Consider the following 20,497-nt stretch of genomic DNA (forward strand, 5'->3'; position numbering starts at 1 on the left):
AGGCCTTTCGAAATAAGTGGGTTTTGAGCAAATTTTTAAACGAGGATAGGGACTCGTGGATGAATACAGGGAGGGAGTTCCAAAGGTGAGGTGCACAATAGCTGAAGGCTCTGAACCCCATTGTGGACATGTGGAAAGAAGGAATGGAAAGTAGTGTGGAAGAAGAGGATCAGAGAGTTCGGGATGGGGTGTAGGGCTGAAGGAGTTCAGAGAGATAAGGAGGAGCAAGATTATGGAGTGCTTTGAAGGTGAGAAGAAGAACTTTAAAATCAATACGGTGTTTAACAGGAAGCCAGTGCAGTTTTTTTTAGAAGTGGAGTAATGTGTTCAGAGACTGGGGCTCTGGTGATAGTACGGGCAGCAGAGTTTTGGACCAGTTGGAGTTTATGAATGAACTTGTGAGATAGACCAGAGAGAAGGGAGTTACAGTAATCAATACAGGAAGTGACAAGAGTGTGGATGAGAGTAGCAGTGTTATGATGTGTAAGTGAAGAACAAAGGCGATTGATGGTGCGTAAGTGGAAATAAGCAGACCGGGATAGATTATTGATGTGTTTTTCAAAAGAAAGTGTGCTGTCGAGGATGACGCCAAGACTCTTGACGTGGGGGGAGGAGGGGACAGTGGAATTGTCAATGAAGAGAGCGGAATTTGGACATTTTGCTAGGGTGGATTTGGAGACAAGAAGGAGAATTTCAGTTTTATCACTGTTAAGTTTGAGGAAGTTTTGAGTCAACCAGGTTTTAACTTGATCTAAGCAGTCAGTTAGAAAAGACGGAGGGAGCATAGATGTAGGTTTGGGGGACATGTAGAGCTGGGTGTCATCCGCGTAGCAGTGAAATTGGATATTATATTTCCTGAGAGTAGAATCAAGGGGAATAAATAAATTATAAAAAGGAGGACCCCTAGGACTGATCCCTGGGGAACACCACTGGTGACTGGGGAGGGTTGTGATTGGTTATTGTTGATGAGATGATTATGGACCTGTGCAGCAACAGCTTTTTCTAAGATTTTTGAGATAAATGGCCGGTTGGAGATTGGTCTGAAATTATATAAGTCGCTGGGATTTGCACCAGGTTTATTTAGTACAGGGGTAATAGGAGGGGACATGAGCAGAAATAAGAGAGGAGTGGATGATGCTAGTTATAAGAGAGGAGAGGGAGGGTAGGCAGAGGTAGGTGGATAAAGTGCACTGTTATGTGAGGTGGGTAGCTGTTGACCTATATTGTCAATTTTGCTGCAGAGAGAGAATCCTTATAGTGCAGCATGTGGTTGTCATACATGTCCTTGTGTATAGCTAGTTTGCTTTTTTTGTAGAAGCGTTCCATGCAGCGTCCTTTTGCTTTTAGCTGACGTAGAACAGATGTATACCATAAAGCAGAATGGATAAAGGACACTGTCCGGGGAGGAGCATGAGTGTTGAGGAGATTGTATAGTCCGTCAATCTCCACCGTATGTTGAGGAGATTGTATAGTCCGTCATTATACTGCGAGACCAGATCATCAGTGTTGGCTGATTTATCTAAGGTGATATTGTACAGACCATATAGTGCAGTAATTTGCACTAGATTTTGTTATAGATTGTGTTTTCCTCTCAGTTACAGGCTAGTCTCCAGTAGTAGTTAGTAGTAATATAGTTTTCAGCAATAATTATTTTTTATTCTATTCAATTAAATGGTCAGTTCCCCCAAATTACACAAACAGATTTTGTTATATCACTTACATTTAGTGGTATTCAGCTATTCAGGTTGTTTGGTTTTCAGATACATTTTAGCAACATCTCTTTGCAAGAAGAGATGGCAGCAGAAATCCAAGAGATAGATATAAACATAAAATCAAAACTATCTGCATGGTTAAATACCACTAGAGGCACTGTAAGCAAGGCTGTAGCTACTAGTGAGGACACAAATTGGAGGTTTTAGTAATCTGCTGGGAATCATTTAAACAAACAGTTCTTATACCTTCATGTAGGAAAATAAATTTTACAAAAAAATTTAACTTAAAGTTAACTGAACGAATAAAAAATGAAAAATGTGTAATAATTAAATACTTTATGTCAGGGTTTGTCGTGTGTGACAGGCAGGCATGCAAGACACACGGCAGTGGATGAACATATATACATACAACGAACCAGCAAAAGCTAAACAGAAGCAACAAACATTTAAGCACTGGCTAACGAGGAGGGCGGGAGACAGAAAGGACAGCAGACAGACACAGACAGGCAGTGTGATGAACTGTCAGAAACAGACAGATACTAACAGATGCAAAATACAAGACTACAGACTATATAACAGATACCTAACTGATTGAATAAACTCAGAGAAGTAAACGGAACAGATGACAGGACAAACATGCAAATACAAAACCAAACACCCAAAAACACAGCACTCAGGACAGGATTGTGACACTTTATTTAGTTTTAGTTTTTAAAGGTAGTTTTATTTTGCTACGTGAGATAAAGCAGAAGTGTGGAAAATAAAATTCTACAAATATTTCAGACTTCATTTCAGATCAAGATTTCTTTTTTGATGTTTATTAGCACCTGCTTCCATTTTCCGTGGTGATATACCTGTTTAGACTGATTAGACTTTCTTGTCTTAACATTTGTGCATTGTTGCTCTTTCAGTTTCTGTTACTACTCTCCATTATTAAGATAAATATCTGGTTATGAAATTATCCAAATCATTAGATACTAAATCATGATCGATTGTGTTGTAGCAGAGCAATGCAGTAAGGTCACAGCGCCAAGTTTGTTGTTTTTATTATTTGGCAGCAACCCAAAATCTTCTCTGTGTGTGTCTGTGTGCCATTTACAGTGTTGAAATGGTTGATGGCGAGCGCAGGGCGAACTTTCACCACTCCTGTTCAACAGCAGCTACAGCTCCTCCCTCTCCTCTTCAAGGTAACAACACACGCACATATACACACATGCACACACAAGTCCCAGTGCAGCATTATTACCCACTCAATCTTACTTGCCATTAAACTCAATTTCTCTCTTCATTTACTCAAAATGGTGCGTAGCTCTGTGTCTTCCTACCTCTCTCCACCTCTCTCGCTGATTCTCTCTCCCTGCAGATTGCCCCGGTGGAGATTGATGAGAGCTATGATGAGATGAAGCAGGATGCGCGCACGTGTCTCTCTCTCATGTCCCAGGGCCTGCTGTATCCTGAGCACATCCCTCTGGTTCTGGCAGCGCTGGAAGAGGTAATATGCACACACTCAAACACACACACACTGCCCCACCTGCCTGCTGTCAGTGTTCCGAGTCTAATGATGCCCAAGGTGTTGTTAGACTAAAAACAACCTGTGCTATTTTAATTTGCTTACTTTGTGATGCTTACAGTATTTCTGTTGTGAGTTGTGTATGTGAGTGGGACCCCAGTGAAGAAATTCCTGTTCTCGAATGTTCTCAGAATATCTAACCATCGTGTCTACAGTTTCATATTTCATGGTAGACAGGATGTGAAAGCATTGCAACATTTTTTAGTTTCACCTTGACACCAACAACCTACATTTTTTATGCAGTGGGAACAAGATCTCATGTTTTGTGCAAAAGTTATTTAAAGGAGTAGGTTTAACTTTTTGGGAAATACTCACTTAATTACCCTACATCTCAAATGACAAATAAATTTACCTTGTACCTTGTAGAGACAAGAGATTCAATACCACTCTCATACTCTATTTTTATGCTAAATACGGAGATGATAAAGCTAGCAACCATTTCATGGTTAGCTTAGCTTAGCATTAAGACTGAAATCAGCTGGTCAGTACTTGTGTTTAGTGCTAATTAGCATATCCCAGCATGCTATCAAGCTAAAAAAGATGGTGAACATGGTAAACACTGTATTTCTGTTTAGCATTAGTATGACGTTTGCATTGAGCTCAAAGCATTAGTACAGCAGTACAGCAGAGAGCTGCTAGCATGACTATAGACTCTTAGGGCCCTATTTTCCACCGGGCAAGAAGCGCAGCGCAAGTGTCATTGTTAGATTCCAACAGATGCAGTTGAATGCAGTGTTGATTTTCACACCCAGCAACCACGTTGTGTAAGTAGCAAATGTACTTGTACGCCTATCTGTGCACCCATGGGAGGGTTGGTATTAAAATGAGGTGTGATCAGGTGCATTGTTGGCGCACTATCTTGAGGCAGCAGAAAGCCATTGTGAGATTGACTAGAAAAACCTGGTCTACAGTAAATGGCATGGTATTTTCCTGCTATTTAAAAGGTGCATTATTCAGCTAGTAAGATGCTCCCCATTAAGAGAGATGCTGTGAGCATTTACGCATGAGCACAGCAGCGTAACTTGAACATTGATTATTTTAACCGCCCGACACTACGACACCATCGGTCAGGATGCACTGACAGCAGCCTCTCTAATCGTTAAAGTAAATCGTTAAAGAAAACAGTCATACATTAATACAACACCCAATAAAGAAATCACTTGGAAGAAAGAGATGTGACCCGATTCATCATAGTTTATAAAAATGCAGGGAGGATAGAGACATTTCATGGAGTCTGTCTGTTTGTTACTGTTAACAGAGACTCAAGTCTACTGTGTAGTTCATACACTTACTGATAAAAGAAAGTAGTTATATCACGTTGACACTTCAATCACACTTGCACACTCCCTCTCTCTCGCTTGTCCACAGGCTCTGTCTCTCTCTCTGCTGTGGGTCTGGATCACACTTTTTTATTTATTTATATTTTATTATGTTTTTTATTACGCGCCTTTAATCCGCAATATAAATAGCAATGCAGCAGGTACAGGCGCATTTGGCTGTTTTCCCGTTTTCTAGTCATTATGCTAAGCTAACTGTCTAAGCTTACAGCTTCATTTAGCATACAGATATGAGATACCAATCTTCCCATCTAATTTTCAGCAAGAAATCGAATAAATGTATTTACCAGAATGTCAAACTATTCTTTTAAACGTGTGCACATTTTTAGGACAGCTGCCTACAGTAGTACTTCTAATGCTTCTGTAGCCCCGAGCAACTTTCTGGTGACTGCTTGTTTGGTCGGCATTGAGCCAAATGATTTTCTGTGAGAAGCCATCAATCCACTCGTTAATACACACATGGAGTTGGCGTGCCAGATTAGTTTGGTGCTTTTGAGAAATCCTGTCTTCTGTGAACTCATTGCCATCTGTGTGCTAGAGCACTTGGGCCCATGCAGGCTGTAGCTTAGCTGATATAAGTCTTTACTTTTAGTTTTACTTTGGAGGCCATTTTCTTGTCACGTGCATCCATATGCACCTATGCATCTTCCCCGGACCATGTGCTGTAAGTGATCATGAATGAAGCCAGAGATGGGCACTGAATCTGTTTAGCCCATTGGTCAAGCCTGTTGTCCATTAAAATATGCTGCAGAAGATTCTTGCTGAGGATAGTCCAGTGGTTTTAACCAGCGTGGCCTAGCGGCAGGCTATAAAGTAGTAGTAGTAACTATTGAATGGTTGACTGTGAACCCCAACCTACCTCTGTCTCTCTCTCTCTCTCTAGATGGCAGGCAGCAGGTCGTGGCATGCACGCTTCTCAGTACTGACCTACCTCCAGATCATGGTTTTCTACAACTTGTTCACCCTGCTCAGTGTGCCTGCTGAGGTGCTCTGTGTCCGAAAGCTGGTGATGCAGCTGCTGCTTGATGAACAGCTTGAGGTAATGTACACTGTTGTGAAAAAACGGAAATATTCCGGCAGCTGGGGCGCCAGAAAAATACCGTTAAATAACTACCTTAAAGTACGGTAATTTTACCTGATGACAATATAGTTTGTAACTTTCTTTTTACAAAACATTTTGTGTAATTCTGGGGCTTTTAATGTTTATTGAAGAACATATACACCTGTAAAAACAATTAAATTACCTATAAATATAGTTTAACACGGCTATAATACAAATAATCAGAAGTTTTATTATATACTTTTACATAAAATCCTTGTAAATGCAATCAATGTTTAATCTAAAAATGATACAACACCCGCAAACACTAGATTACTGTTACTGAAAATACTGTTCTAAAACTGGTAATCAACTTTTAGATTGTGTTCATTGCAATCAGGCACAGATGTTGTACGAGAATGCCTGGCTCGCAGTCTCCACGCTAATTCATCCCAAAAGTGTTCAACCAAACTCGTTCATCCATGTCTTTATGGACCTTGCTTTGTGCACTGGTGCACAGTCATGTTGCAGCAGGAAGGGGCCATCCCCAAAGTGTCTCCACAAAGTTGGGAGCATGAAATTGTCCAAAATGTCTTGGTATGCTGAAGCATTAACAGTTCCTTTCACCGGAACTAAGGGGCCAAGCCCAACCCCTGAAAAACAACCCCATGCCATAATCCTCCCTCCACCAAACTTTACACTTGGCACAATGTTGTCAGACATGTACCGTTCTCCTGGCAACAGCAAAACCCAGACTCGTCCTTTGGATTGCCAGACAGAGAAGCGTGATTTGTAACTCTAGTGAACACGTCTCCTCTGCTCTAGAGTCCAGTGGCAGCGTGGTTTACACCTTCAGCCGACGCTTTGCATTGCACTCGTTGATGTCAGGCTTCGATGCAGCTGCTCGGCCATGAAAACCCATTCCATGAAGCTCTCTACGCACTGTTCTTGAGCTAATCCGAAGGCCACACGACGTTTGGAGGACTGTAGCTATTGACTCTGCAGAAAGTTGGCAGCTTCTGTGCACTGTGCACAGAAGCCGCACAGTGCGCAGTGGCCTACCACTTTGTGGCTGAGTTTCTGTTGTTCCCATCGCTTATAATACCACAGTTGACCGTGGAATATTTAGTTGTGAGGACATTTCACAAATGGACTTATTGCACAGGTGGCAACCTATCACAGTACCATGCTTCAATTCACAATTCACTGAGCTCCTGAGAGCGACCCATTCTTTCAAAATTGTTTGTTTGATTTGGAGGGGTGTCCCAATACTTTTTGCAATATAGTGTGTATCGTTATGTCACACAGCTCTATTTCTTAATGGCAGTTATTTTGTAAATCAAACACTCTCAAGCTTTTTGGATGTAAGTAACGGCAAGCGAGTGAAGATCATCTGCCTTTTGCTTATTGCTCACACTTGATGGAAGAGCTGGTGGTGGAGGGGGAGTGGTTTTCTGCTCATTTTTGCTGCCAGTTAGCCACCTGACTTGAATTTGTCCCTAATTCTGTAATTATTAAAGGAAACTTACTTAATGTCTTGCCGACCTTGAATAGATATGCTGGTTATTATGTTTGCCGTTGTTTATGTTTTCCAATTGAGCTACCTTGAGAAGCAAAATGGTTTCTTCCTGAGGTGTTGACATACAAAGTCAGCCGAATCTGAAAATGTTCTTTTGGCTTGCATACCAAAAACTTGCATATATTCTACTGTGAGTGAGCTATGGCCACCCAGTGTTTGTTGTTTGAATAGGTATTATTCACATTGAATTTCAGGTAAATTCTCTACTTGAGTTGTGTTTGGATCACATTCCCACTTGTCTTTCTACTTACACATATTTGCATCTATTTTGTACACCAACTTAATTTAGAAATTGTGGACCCTAACTCAGGTGCACACAGTTGTGCACTGCCTTCCAAGGCCAGGTGGACCTAATTCAGCAATCAGCACCAGCTTTCCGGGGTAAAACTAGAGAGAAAAGGAACATGTATGCACACCACAGGGAAACACATACAGCATTTACCAGATACAAAAACTGGCTTTAGAAAGTCATAAAATGTCATATTGAATCCAGAAAATGATGAAGTCTGGATTGTGCATGAAGTTCACTCTGTGTAAAACCACCATTTTGGATGTACCATTATCCCCCTCCTTTGCCTTTCATATCTCTCTCCTATCAAAGCAAAATGGCAGCATTTTAAGAAATACTTGGAGCTGTGTCTGACAGTGTCCAAAATGTTCTTTATGTCGAACCAGTTGTGTTTCTAATGAATAGATCTGAAAATGTCATCAATAAGGTAAATAAAAAATAAACTACTTTAGTTTCAGGAGAACAATTCTTTACACTGAAATGTTTGACTTGTGTGGCTTATGTGTTGTGAGCATGGAACTGAATAAATGATCAATAAATAGTATCAGATGTGTGTATTTGTATTGTGGTGGTAATTTAAAAGGTCTGAGTTTCCTCAAATTAAGTTAATTTAAGGAAATCAAGAAGGAAACTGTCACAAATAACCTCAAAAGGGGTTTCCGGTCTAAGATAAATGGATATATATTACTCTAATGTAAAATGTGAACATGTGGTAATTATTAATTAAGAAAAAAACAGGTTTAAATATGTTGGTTTGAACTTCTAAGCATTATGATAAAAGTCAACATCTGTGAAATTACAGTAATTCAATGATCAAAACTTTTGACAGTTTAACAATGCTTGTAGACATTATATACTGATTAAAATAACATTTATTCAATGTTTTTATTTACCAAATATCCATAATTAAAGGAGATGTGTCAATTAACAAGCAAATCTATGTCAAATTACGGAACAGTTGTTACTTATTGTACCAAGTTTAAGAAATGTTTTTACAGTATAAAACTTAAATTTAACTGTGTTTTCTTTTAAATAAGACAAATAATATTTGTGAAAATACGATAAATTCCTGAATTTATTGAAACAGTTTTTTTACTTAAAAAAAAAACAATATTTTCTTTCAAATAACAAAAATGTTATGGTTATTCGCAGCTACAGGTTTACAGGTTATTTTACATTAAACATGTAAATTTAAAAAAAAGTAAACACAGTTTATTTTAGCCATTTTTTGATATTTTCATGTATTTCAAAAATACAGGAAAAAAATTGTGAAATAAAAAGGAATAAAACTTTAAAATTACAGATTTTTTTTACAGTGTATGCACAAAAAGGCAGCAAACACTGGTCTGATACAGTCATTGCGCCTCTGTAAGGTATAATTGTCACAGGATTACAAATGGCCACTTATTGTCCCCAGGTCTCTCATCACTATATCTTAATCCCTCTTTTCTGTTCACAGTTATTGCTTAAAAATAAAGCTCTACCTCACTGCTCAACTCCTAATTTATTTTCCTATTTTGGTGCCTTTCTGTTCTTCTGTGGTTACAGGGATTTGTATAGAGCACTATGACCATCTTGCACTCCTTTTGCAGCTGGTTGTAATTTAAGTGATCTTAAAATAACAATAAATCAATCTAATACCCATATTTGTATAATCTTCAACTGTTAATTGATTATTAAAGTCTATGTATTGATGTAATAAAACCAACTTCACTTCTGGTGCACAGAATATAGAAGTCTCCTCTAACATTGAGTCATCTTTTTGTACAATCCCTGTCTCACTTGTCTCCACAGTTTTAAAAGCTTCTTTAACCTGTCTCTTTCCATTGACACTGCACTAGAGGTGCAGGTCAAAATCTATAAGCACTGGGGATTCACATGGGTTCTCTAACTTACTATTACATTTGCTTCTGTACAGCTGGCAAATGCGTTGTCTTTGCATCACTGTCTATTTCAATGCATCAACTGTCACTCAGGGCTTCATAATTTATGCAAAGTGATGCAGGAAGGCAGTGATGTTCTGCAAGTGAATTTTACCTCATTTCAACTCAGCATATAGCGCTCCTCCTCCTCCTCCTCCTCCTCCTCTTCTTCCTCCTCCACTCATCTCCGTCCTGTGTGCTTCGCTTTCCCCGATCTCGCTGCACTTGCCTCTTTTAATAAATTGTGTATGCGTTTCTCGCCCTAAAACTGCCTCGTGCTCTCTGCTGCATCCTTTATTTGTCAGTTCTGATTACTAGTCTCTATTTTTTTTTATTATTCTAACTCTTTCTCTCTCCTTGCTTTCCCTCCCTTTTTACCCCTTTCCTTCTCCCTCCCTACCCCTTTCCTCCTCCCCGTAGGTGAGGGACATGGCAGGCACCACCCTCAGTGGTTTACTGCAGTGCCAGTTCTTCCCTCTGGACTCCAGTCTGCAGACACAGCTCCAGACGCTGAGTCAGACTCGCCTCCCCAGGGCCAGAGGAGAGCTGGCCTCCACAGGTACACGCACCCACACACATACGCGCGCGCACACACACACACACACACACATTTATGTGCACATCAGAATCACACAGTGAGGCAATCACAGTAATGCTTGCCCTATTACCCTTTCTTATCCCAGGGGAATTGTGAACCTTGAAATTCTAAGACTCATTTTAACTCTCCATTGGTGTTTGTGTGTCTGTGTGTGTGTATGAGTAGACTTAGTGCGGCGCCATGCTGGAGTGCTCGGCCTCAGTGCGTGCATCCTATCGAGCCCCTACGACGTTCCAGACTGGATGCCTCAGATACTGATGGACCTGAGTGACCATCTCAACGACCCACAGCCTATAGAGGTACACAAACACACATTAATACACACACACACAGACAGACATTCACATACAAACATCTAGCTCAGTGTGAGCTGAAAGAATACAATTTCATTGTCCAATTGAGGAGAAAATTGTGTCTTTGGCCTTACTTCAGGCATGAAGAAGACATACAATGTAATCCGTAGTGCGGAGTTTGAATAATACATTACAGTGATGGGGAGCCAATGATGATTATAGTTTAGTGCTTCTCTGGTTGCAAAGTGAAAGTGATGAGAAAGAAAATACAATTGAATACAGTTAAAAAATATATTTGAGAATAGATCAATTACCCAGTCTGCTACTAAAGCTACTGAACAGAATAGTTGTACAAATTTTATATGTAAATGTAGTAGTAGCAGGTTTTGTGCAGAATAATAAGGGATACAATGTCTTGGTTTCTTTAGGCAGACTAACTAATCTGTAGTCAAAATCAGTTTTGGTTGTTAGGCAGGAGGCACCTACTTTCTTCCTTAAAATCGAATCGAATCATTTTGTTTGAAGGTCATAATTTAAAATAAATGTACTCGATGTTTAAGACATGAATACATCCTTGGTTATAATGACCATCAATTAAATTCCCTGCTTTTGTGTCCTTGTTGAACTACACCAACTTTTTACTCCAAACTTGTTTCACTTTAAATAATTTCTACTTGGCGCATTTAAATTGTTATATGTGGCATTTTAACATCAATAAATTATTATTACCTCGTTAGTTTTTAATTAATGTGAACAAAGGAGACCACTGGTAGAAAGACTTGTCAGCTGCTGTTAGATTCTACAACAGCATTTTACATTGTGGGTCTCCAGATCAGCATTTGACAATGGCTTTGTTTCACCACTCAGAACAGGAACAATTTACTTTGTTATCAGCTCTTAACTGTTCCTGCTCCTCAAAACAAATGAAGCAACAGAACTATCAGCATCCTTTTTATTCAGAGTTTAATGGAAATGTCCTAATTTTGAGACACAAGCACACCAATGTAAAATGTACATGTGTGTATACTTTTAGTTCTCTATGAGCAGACGAGTAAACTCTATCTTTGGCGATGCCGTATATAGGAATAATTTTAATTTCTTCAAAGTAAGCTTTTATTCAATTTGAATTATTTAAATAACAATATCTTGCCAAAACCACAATTAAGCATGAATCTGTTCTTATTAAACTAAAAAGTATGTTCCTGAATCTATGCTACATCTACAACTTATCTGGAAGCCAAAGGTCTTTAGTTGCACTGGTAACTGGCTGTTGAGGTTGGCAGATAAAAAAAATATTCAGGAGGATAACAGATTCTGCACTGCACTCTGAAGAACATTAAGAACATTGATTTATGACTCCACAAATCCCTGAAATATTCTGGTAGACAGATGATCGAAGATTGGAATGGCTGTTAAATTTTGATGTGTTTAAATAAGCTAACTTCTCTGTCTCAAAAGCCTGGAAAAGAAGGCAAGATGGGCTATTTAATTAGTATTTACTTTGATTTCTGCAGTATCATGCTTAAAAAAAATTTAATTAAATAAATGGTTTTGTCAGAATTTTGTTGTAAAAATCTGTACTTTTTTGCAGTTAGTTGACTTTTTTGATGGAAGAAATAATCAGATTTGTTACTTTAAGGTCAGGCAAGAAGAAGTAGTAGTAGTAGTAGTAGTAGTAGTCATCCGGTTTGTAAAAAGTAAGAAGAGAAGAGGAATTAGAACAAATGGAGGACCACACGTTTTATTTAGCACAAGAGCCGACAGAGTGTGTCGGCAACCATAGCTTCTCCTATGAGCTTGCAAAGGGACGGGTGAGTGGTGAGTGAGTCTTTGGTTGCAATTCACAACCCTCACCTAGATGCCACTAAAACTTACACACTGAACCTTTAAATATACATGTAAATACCACAATGTAAAAATACTCTGCTACGAGAAAAAGTTCAAAACTGTACTTAAGTAAAAGGGCAGAGGTATTACAAGCAACATGTAGCTAAAGTATCAAAAATCATTATTTAGCCTACAGTTTGGTACTTTAATCAATAACAATGCAACACAATTTGTTGATATATGGATATTAACATACAAGTAAGTAGCTATAGTTTTTAAATCAATGTAGTGGAGTAAAAATTACAATATTAAAAGGTGTGGTATAGAGTAGCCATGTTCTGTCCCCATTTAGAAAGATGGTGTCAGTAATGATTATGTTTTTTGTCCCAAGATGACGGTGAAGAAGACCCTGTCGGAGTTCAGGCGTACTCACCATGATAACTGGCAGGAGCATCGTCAGTGCTTCACTGACGACCAGCTGCTCGTGCTCACAGACCTGCTGGTGTCACCCTGTTACTATGCTTAGACAAGCCAGCTGCCTTCCCAGGTCCCCTACAGACTGACCAGTACCATAGAAAAATAACTACACCTTATAAGACAGTCGGGAACTCCTGTCTTCTGTGCAACCTGTTAAAATAAGTCTGTTAAAATAAGTTGTTGCAGTGGCTGAGAGCCCTGCCTCTGGAACCTCATGTGCCAATGTTGGCCTTCAGTAAACTCAGCAGAAAAGCAGTCCTGGGCAAAATGGTTTCAAATATTTAACTTACTTGGTGTGTTTATATTGTCTCACCAAGCAGCTCAACAGCCCCAAAGGTGGCAACTTTACTTTAGAGATAACCACCCTTTAGGTGTGTTTTTTTGTTGTTGTAGTATATATTCAACCACTGATTTGCCCAGATCTGCCAGAAAGTCAGATCACACTTTGTCATTACAGTGTTTCACTCTACCTACTTTCAAAAGATTTTTAAATAAGTTGGAACTGTCTACTTATTTACTACATACAATATATGATGATATAAATATGTAGAATGAATATAAATGATACATTAAAAGTACTAAATACTACAAACTGTTATCCAAGACTTATCCTGCATTGTGATGTTTCTAATAATGTATAATGCTTAATATTGACATAAATTATGTAACTGATATAAATGTATACACTTATAAGTATATATACACCTATAAGAACTGATCATGTAAAATCACTGCAGTTGACCTGCATACATCTATATCATATAGCTGTCCTCTGCAGATTATGTTCTGCACAGAGACAGAGCTCAAATATGTTTCTTTCTGCATGGATAGTTTTTAGTTTTGTGCCGAACATGTTATGTTGTAAAGAAGCTGCTAAAGGCCACCGCCAATAAACACTGTTAACTGGTTGCAACTGTGTGTGGGAGTGTGTTTAAGAAAGACAGGATCATAGAAAGAGCTGTCACCATCTTTATTCTGCATGTTGATCTTTTCTGATGCAGCCCTGTCGACTTTGATATGTTTACTGTGCTGAGACGTATGCTGGCAGAATGACAAGAAGCATAGCTGGAATACACAAAGTGTACATGTGTGGCTGTACACTGCGTGATTTCAGTAGTATGATAAGATCTGCCCTGAAATTCGGTTTTCATATCAGGAAGAGAGATGGAGGGCATTTACCAAAGCAGGATTATCTGGTTAGACAATCAACTTTGGAAATAGTTATGAATAATGGCACTAAAAAATGTGTTTGGGGAGGACTGATGATGCTCCAAAACTTTATATTCAGCTTTTGTTTCAGGGATTTGAAAACAGTATCATAAATTCTCTGGTGAACCTTGTTCTCTTGTTTAAAAACATTTGAATCATCTAAATAAGCCCAGTAAAATCTGATCAAATTTAATAAATGAATCCTACTAAACTAAACTCAGTAGGATTCATCCTTTGGGAACGATGGATATCTGTACCAGAGTTCAAGGCAATCTATCCAACATCTCTTCATCTTTATGTGTGCACAAAGGTAAAAAATATAGCTCTCCCAACATCATCATCAAAGCCATCTTGAGTTTAACTCTAAAAGGTCCTAAAAACAAATGTTCTCAATCAGGTTTTTGTGTTGAGCGATGAACTCCTACATGAAAACAAAACTTTCTCACCAAGTTGAAACAGTTTTCTCCTGAGAGCTTTCTGTCCGTGTTGTTTTTCTCTGTGCTCTTCACACACACAAGTCTTAATAGTATATAAGGATGTTTTGTTTTTGTACTTTAATTATTGCTTATTTAGTCATGACTAATGTTATACAGAAATAATCAATATTTGAATACAGGTTTTCAAGGACTTTAAATGTGCCAAAACTGCTATGGGCTCCAACTTTAAATGACTGTACATTTTGGGTGAGCCCTACATTTCACTTCAGTTGGGAGAACAGTGCAGTCTTACTTCAAATGCTGAATGTTTTAAAATGGATCAAAACAGACCCCATGCATCTGTGAATGTGATATATTCACTCAATATTATTCTTTCCTTTATGCTGTTGAATATTGTACAAGAAGAAAATCTAAAAGTTTTTCCACAGCATGTTTTGTGATCATTAAACATGTAGTTTGGACGCCAGTTAAGAGTACTTTCATGTATTCGTCATTTTCCCTACTTTGAAGTAGCTTTCATTACATATTATTTGCAGTGTAACGGACAAAACGGTGACATTTCTTTGTAGTGTGACGCTAATGGACAAAACAGACTTTGTCAACTTGTTTTCTGTACCCGATAAATATCCTGATTGGCCCCATGTGTACCTTAAACCCTGACATTATTTGACAAACCCAGCCTGGTTTAATACATTGATCAAGTCTTATTTATTATATAGTTACAATCAGCCCGTTTGAGTGTTTGAGTGTTTCTGCACATTGTGTAGTTGTTCCCTCACTAACGTTTCTAGAGAAAACAGGTGTGTGTCTGAGTCCTCAGGCAGAATTGTCCTCACAGCATTAGCCAGCTGAAACAGGTACTCCGTATTTTGCCCACTTGGACCGGTAGAGCTGACGATCTGGTTGGCTATCTCCTCCAGAGGGGCGGGGCCGAGGTAGTCTGGATTGTCCTGAGAACCGATGTAAAGCAGCGTCTGGCTGGGCGGGGGAGAGAGTGGTGGACGGGGGTGAAAGGTCACTGCGATGACCTGATAACCACCTTTTTCTCGGTAGTCGAGGTAGCTCTTCACTTCCTGCTCCCGGCCCGTCGGCAGCTTGTAGGCGATACCCCAAACGCACCCCTGAGGTGAAAAAAACAGTAGCTTGACATTTGAGGGGAATAATGCAGAATGACAAGCAAAATTCCTTTAACCTTATTTAACTTAATACTAGTAATTAGGGCTGAAACGATCAATCAATACTGTCGATAAACAGAAAATTAATCAACAACAATTTTGATAATAGGTTAATCATTTAAGTCATTTTTTGAGCAAAAAAATCAAAAGTTCACTGACCCCAGCTCCTGCAACATGAATATTTCCTGATTCTTATTCTAGTTAAACTGAATATGTTTGGGTATTAGACTGTTGAACAAGAAATCTGAAGATTTCAACTTGGGCTTTAGAAAATAATGAAGGTAATTGTTTACTATTATCTGACATTTTATTGATCAAACCATGAATTAATAAATTGGGAAAATAATTGGCATAATACTCAATAAAGAAAATTACTATTAGTTGCTGCCCAACTTGTAATAGGTCTGGGGTGATTCATCGAAGTAAGTGTCGTCATCAAGTACGAATATATCAATTTCCATTATGTTTGTCAGTGCGTCACAATGAAGTGAGTTGCCTGGTCTAAGAAGGGATCGCCCCAGAGGACAAGCTGCAGCTAAAAAACCTCGCCTACGACCATCTAAAGTTTGGTGTATTTCAGACAGAGAGACCCAACAATGTGGCGCTCTGTACGCTCAGTAAATTGGAAAAGCCTTACCACAGCAGCAACTGTTAAGCAGGAACACTTAAAGTGAAATCCTCCCTGAGCGCTTTGTCAAGACGGCAGCATCAGCATGACCGCACCGCAGATCCTACCCCTCCTGTCCTGTTACTTAAAATTTATTTTCTAAATGGTTGCTTCATTTCCCCAACGTTAAAAGTAATTTCTGCACCACTGGTGTTATGGTAAATTAACATTACACCATGTGTCATCTAACGTCCGTCCGTTTTTCATTTACTTTTTTTCTTTAATGGCCTCGTATGAGTGAGAAAATTACTTAAACTAATGTGTTGTTCCAATCATTTAAATTATTTTCGTTGTCCCACATTGATACAAAAACATTTGACAGTGATTATCTTACTGCATATTACTTAAGTGATTAAATCAATCCATTTCATAACCATTTAAAGTTTTAAGTCAAGTACTTAAGTAAAAATACTGATTCTCCAGTTCGGGGAAGGGGTTGACATGCAGTATTTAAATGAATTTGAGTGACACAGCAATGCTTTTGACTTTGAGGTCCAGTATTTTTCTGATCCAGCATCTGACAAATAGGGTCTATTAGTATTATTAATATCATAACACAGCAGTGACAAGGAAATTAGACTAATTTTAAAATATTCCATTATTTATCATTATCATTATTCCAATGTGATTTGTGTCTCTTTTTCAGGATGATGACTGAACAGAATATTGAAATATTAATGAAACAAGTTTTTGTTATTTATTGTGGATATATTAATTGTGAGAATAATCAACTAATCAAAAAAATAAACGTTGGATTAATTGATAAAAAAATGTTTGCTAGGTGCAGCATTATTACTCTGTTACTCTTATTCCATATACTATTAGTCCAGCATAATGTGTGTTCAATATTAATGTAATGTAGAGTTGCTTACTCTATAAAATGTCATAAATAGTGGAAAATATCCATCACTATTTCCCAGAGCCCAAGGTGACATCTTCAAATAGCTTGTTTTGTCTGACCAAAAATCCAAAGCCCAAACATATTTAATTTATGACGATATGCAAATCCTCACATTTGAGAAGCTATAATGAGTAAATATTTTTAATTTTTGCTTAACAAATGACCTATGACGTGAATAATCAACTGTCAAAATTGTTGTTGATCAATCAGCTGTCATTAGTTACAGTCCTACCACTGTTTGTACTGATGTCCAGTTTGTGATCACAACCTTCAAATGCTGGAAAGATGATCAACGGTTTATTTTAACCTTATCAGTAACACTTTTAAGATACTCATCAGTCACCTTTAAATACATGTTTTCTAGATGCTTACCATGTTCTCGCTACATTACATGACACGCTCTGTATCTCTCTATCTTTTCCCATCAACTGCAACAAATTATCTCTCATCCAAGGTCGGAATACAATACAGTGTCCTTTCCTTTGTTTCAGCTGTATAAGATGCCATCTCCTTTCCTAAGCTGTACACACGCTCGTTCACCTTGAGTCTTTGTCTCATGGCATGCATGTATGCCAATAAATACAATATCCAAAACCCTTTGACAATCCAAATGACAGTTCTTCAACAATGGCACCGTTTATACTTTCCATATAGTTCAGAAAAACAGGATTTAATCCCTCTGTGTTCAATTCAGTGGAATCTCATTTTTAAACTCTCGATTTTTTTTCTCTGCGATCATTTTGAACTGATATTACAACTGCAATATTAGAGGTGCAAGTCTTCTCTTAATGTTACCCAATAATACAGTGATCTATTGTTGCTGTATAAACAAAATGTGATTTTGTTTGCTTTTCCCCGTAACATGATCTGTCTTCTAATAAAAATATCACATTCATAGCCACAAATTTTATTACTATCATAAAGATCTATATAATTTTTAATAGGACATCTACCTATTAAAAATGACAAATATTTATGACAAGTTAAAAGGGTCTGGCAAATGTGTTATCTCGTGTTTGGAATCAACTGTATACACCTTATTTGAGCACACCTTATTGTTTGTAGACATGTACCTTTTGTTCTTTTTGCATATAACATGTAAAAACACTGTACATGGATGTGACATATTACAAAGAGTTGCAACGATTAGTTGATAAAGCAACAGAAAATGAATCAGCAAGTTTTTTGATTTTTTTTTAGTGGTTTAAGTCATTTTTAAATTAATTTATAAAAAACAACCATTTTTTAAGATGGTGCAAGGAAAATGAATAATTGTGATTATTTATGTAGGTCATTTATCAAGCAGAAATGCCAAAAATTTGCTGTTCCCAGCTTCTCTAATTTGAGTATTTTCTGCAATTCTCTGCCTCGAATTACTGTAAAGTGAATAAATACAGTTTGGAGTGTTGGTGGGACAAAACAAGACACATGAAAATGTCGCTTTGGGCTCTGGGAATGTTTTTTTTATTTACTTTTGTAGATGTTTGGAAAAGTCATTGAAGACATTGAAATTAATTTTTAGTTACAGCTCCATTACAAAGTAATGTATGGTACCATTAAGTTTAGGAGAGTATGTCTTACCTCAGGATCCTCGACCAGTGTCACGACCCGGCCAGGCTGTAAAGGACACAGAAAGAGGAACAAGCACTTTGAAAACAGCAGCAAAATCACATACAGTAAAGCAATCAAGTAGGATTACGTAAAATAGTAGTGGGATACTATACAAATCAACAAAACGGACTATGGACTCTTTATTTGGAAAGGTTATGGGAACAATACAAGCTAACATTACAGTATATATACTGTTTATATACTGTAATGAACAACCTGTAATGTACAACTTAGTATAAATCCCCATAATGAAACATAACAGAAATAACACCACAATGAATGTATGAGGTCTAAATCTTTTTAAAAGATAGATAATGGCATGTGGATCTAAATAGCAATATCTTAAAACATCTCTTTCCTACAGTAACTTTACTTTACTCACCTCTATAAGATATTATTGTATAACGTTAACCTGATGATACTCAATGTCAACAGTCAAATGTGTAGCCTAACGTTACTTACGTTCCTCTCTTTACACATTTAAGTAAAATTCAGATTCAAGTACCAAAACATGTCAGTAACTTATACCATTAAATTACATAATATTAGGAGACTCGGTTTGTGTCTCATTAACGTTATACAAAGCAACACTGAGCTCCACAGACACTCAAACTCAGTATGGCGACGTTTTCACTGGAATTAGCTAAAATCCGGAAACGTATACTCACCTTACCCGGTACTCCCCTGTGGTCGGTACTACCCTGCCAAAACCGACGGCTGAAGCCTTTTATGTAGCCAACTCTTTTTTCCTCATATGGAAAATCCACTTTCCATATGAGAGACCCGTAACCGAAAACCCACATGATAAGACGTTAAGCTAACGTTAACGTAACATCAACAACGATCACAGCTGGACTAACTGGCAACGTTTACGTCTCAGACAGCTAGCTAACAAAGACAGTCATAACATTATAACGACTGACACGTACACCTGCAACAGTGTAGTGTTATCCAACTGTAGTATCACACGTACATTACAGGCCCCTGACCCAAGATCTACCATTAGCCTGTCAAGTCATCTGGATTAACGTTACATAAACACGCATACTTCCGCTTAACAACTTTCAGTATAAACAGCAAGTTCAGGACACATTACACACATTTTGATAACATTAACTATTTAGAGTGGTTCTCGGCAGCCAATACAATACACAATACAATGTCTTTTTTGCATAGCATTTTATTTTCGTTGCGTGTACCGTATCACTATAGGCATGCCATTAAGAGCGCTCTGCTTTTATTTTGAAAGCAAGGCTCCATTCCAGGTGTTTGTAGCTGCTTCAGTAGAGTCCAAGTACATGAGTCTAATTTGAGGCAAATTGTCCAGGCCAAAACACAAAACCCTGTGAAACTATTCTTTGTCCATCTTTTTTCTCCACCAACTCCTTTTCTTTATAAACGGCCATGTCATCGTCATAACCAGAGGGCTGTATAAAGATTATTTTATGTTAAACCTACTACAAGTAGTTTTAACAGATTATGAAACACTATTAAATAGTGATGCTATTGTTGGCCATATCTGCATAGTTATTCTTAACGTCCCCCTCGAAATCAGACGAAGCGATTTAATGCAATGTGACCGGAAGAGCCTATGTTTATGTTTACATTTTCCCAGGCAAAGTTGTGACTAGAATGTAAAAGAAAGCAGGCGAAAATTTTCTTTAGGGAATTTTATTTTTCGCCGTTATATTTTGTGGTTACGCCTGATACTACTAGGGCAGGATCAGCAAAGAGAAAAACTACAGGTCCTGTTTGTAATTTCACCATATTCATGTTACAGTTATCTTACATAGCCACTACCTCACCACTATGCAACCTGCAAACAGCTGTGTTTAAAATAGAAAAATAGTAAGT

At 38.0% G+C, this 20,497-nt stretch overlaps 2 protein-coding genes across 2 annotated transcripts in view; one reads left to right on the forward strand and one right to left on the reverse strand.

Annotated features, from left to right (window-relative positions):
• The window catches only part of LOC119915926 (proteasome activator complex subunit 4B-like), a 42,138-nt gene extending 28,587 nt beyond the window's left edge, over positions 1-13,551 (forward strand). Inside the window, exons 42-47 of the mRNA XM_038735719.1 lie at positions 2,814-2,899; positions 3,076-3,204; positions 5,503-5,658; positions 9,869-10,007; positions 10,212-10,345; positions 12,558-13,551. Of these exons, the coding sequence (XP_038591647.1) occupies positions 2,814-2,899; positions 3,076-3,204; positions 5,503-5,658; positions 9,869-10,007; positions 10,212-10,345; positions 12,558-12,692 (779 nt within the window). The 3' untranslated portion in view covers positions 12,693-13,551. The remainder of the gene's footprint in view (positions 1-2,813; positions 2,900-3,075; positions 3,205-5,502; positions 5,659-9,868; positions 10,008-10,211; positions 10,346-12,557) is intronic.
• A 48-nt stretch (positions 13,552-13,599) lies between these two features.
• chac2 (ChaC, cation transport regulator homolog 2 (E. coli)) lies at positions 13,600-19,677 on the reverse strand. Its single transcript, XM_038735721.1, has 3 exons — positions 19,312-19,677; positions 18,614-18,649; positions 13,600-15,410 (listed from the first exon to the last, which is right to left on the reverse strand). Exons 1-3 carry the CDS (start codon positions 19,444-19,446, stop codon positions 15,015-15,017), a joined length of 567 nt encoding a protein of 188 aa, XP_038591649.1. The 5' UTR covers positions 19,447-19,677; the 3' UTR covers positions 13,600-15,014.
• Between the last annotated feature and the right edge of the window lie 820 nt (positions 19,678-20,497).

This window comes from Micropterus salmoides, unplaced genomic scaffold, assembly GCF_014851395.1.
Source record: "Micropterus salmoides isolate LMB-PRFRI ecotype aquatic unplaced genomic scaffold, ASM1485139v1 Ms_hic_scaffold_21, whole genome shotgun sequence".
Taxonomy (NCBI): domain Eukaryota; kingdom Metazoa; phylum Chordata; class Actinopteri; order Centrarchiformes; family Centrarchidae; genus Micropterus; species Micropterus salmoides.

Excerpts from the sequence above, each read along its gene's own strand:
- chac2 (XM_038735721.1), bottom strand. The coding sequence starts at position 19,446 with ATGTGGGTTTTCGGTTACGGGTCTCTCATATGGAAAGTGGATTTTCCA. Across the intron at positions 18,650-19,311 it reads ACAGGGGAGTACCGGGTAAG|CCTGGCCGGGTCGTGACACT; the intron begins GTGAGTATACGT and ends TGTCCTTTACAG. Across the intron at positions 15,411-18,613 it reads CACTGGTCGAGGATCCTGAG|GGGTGCGTTTGGGGTATCGC; the intron begins GTAAGACATACT and ends TTTTCACCTCAG.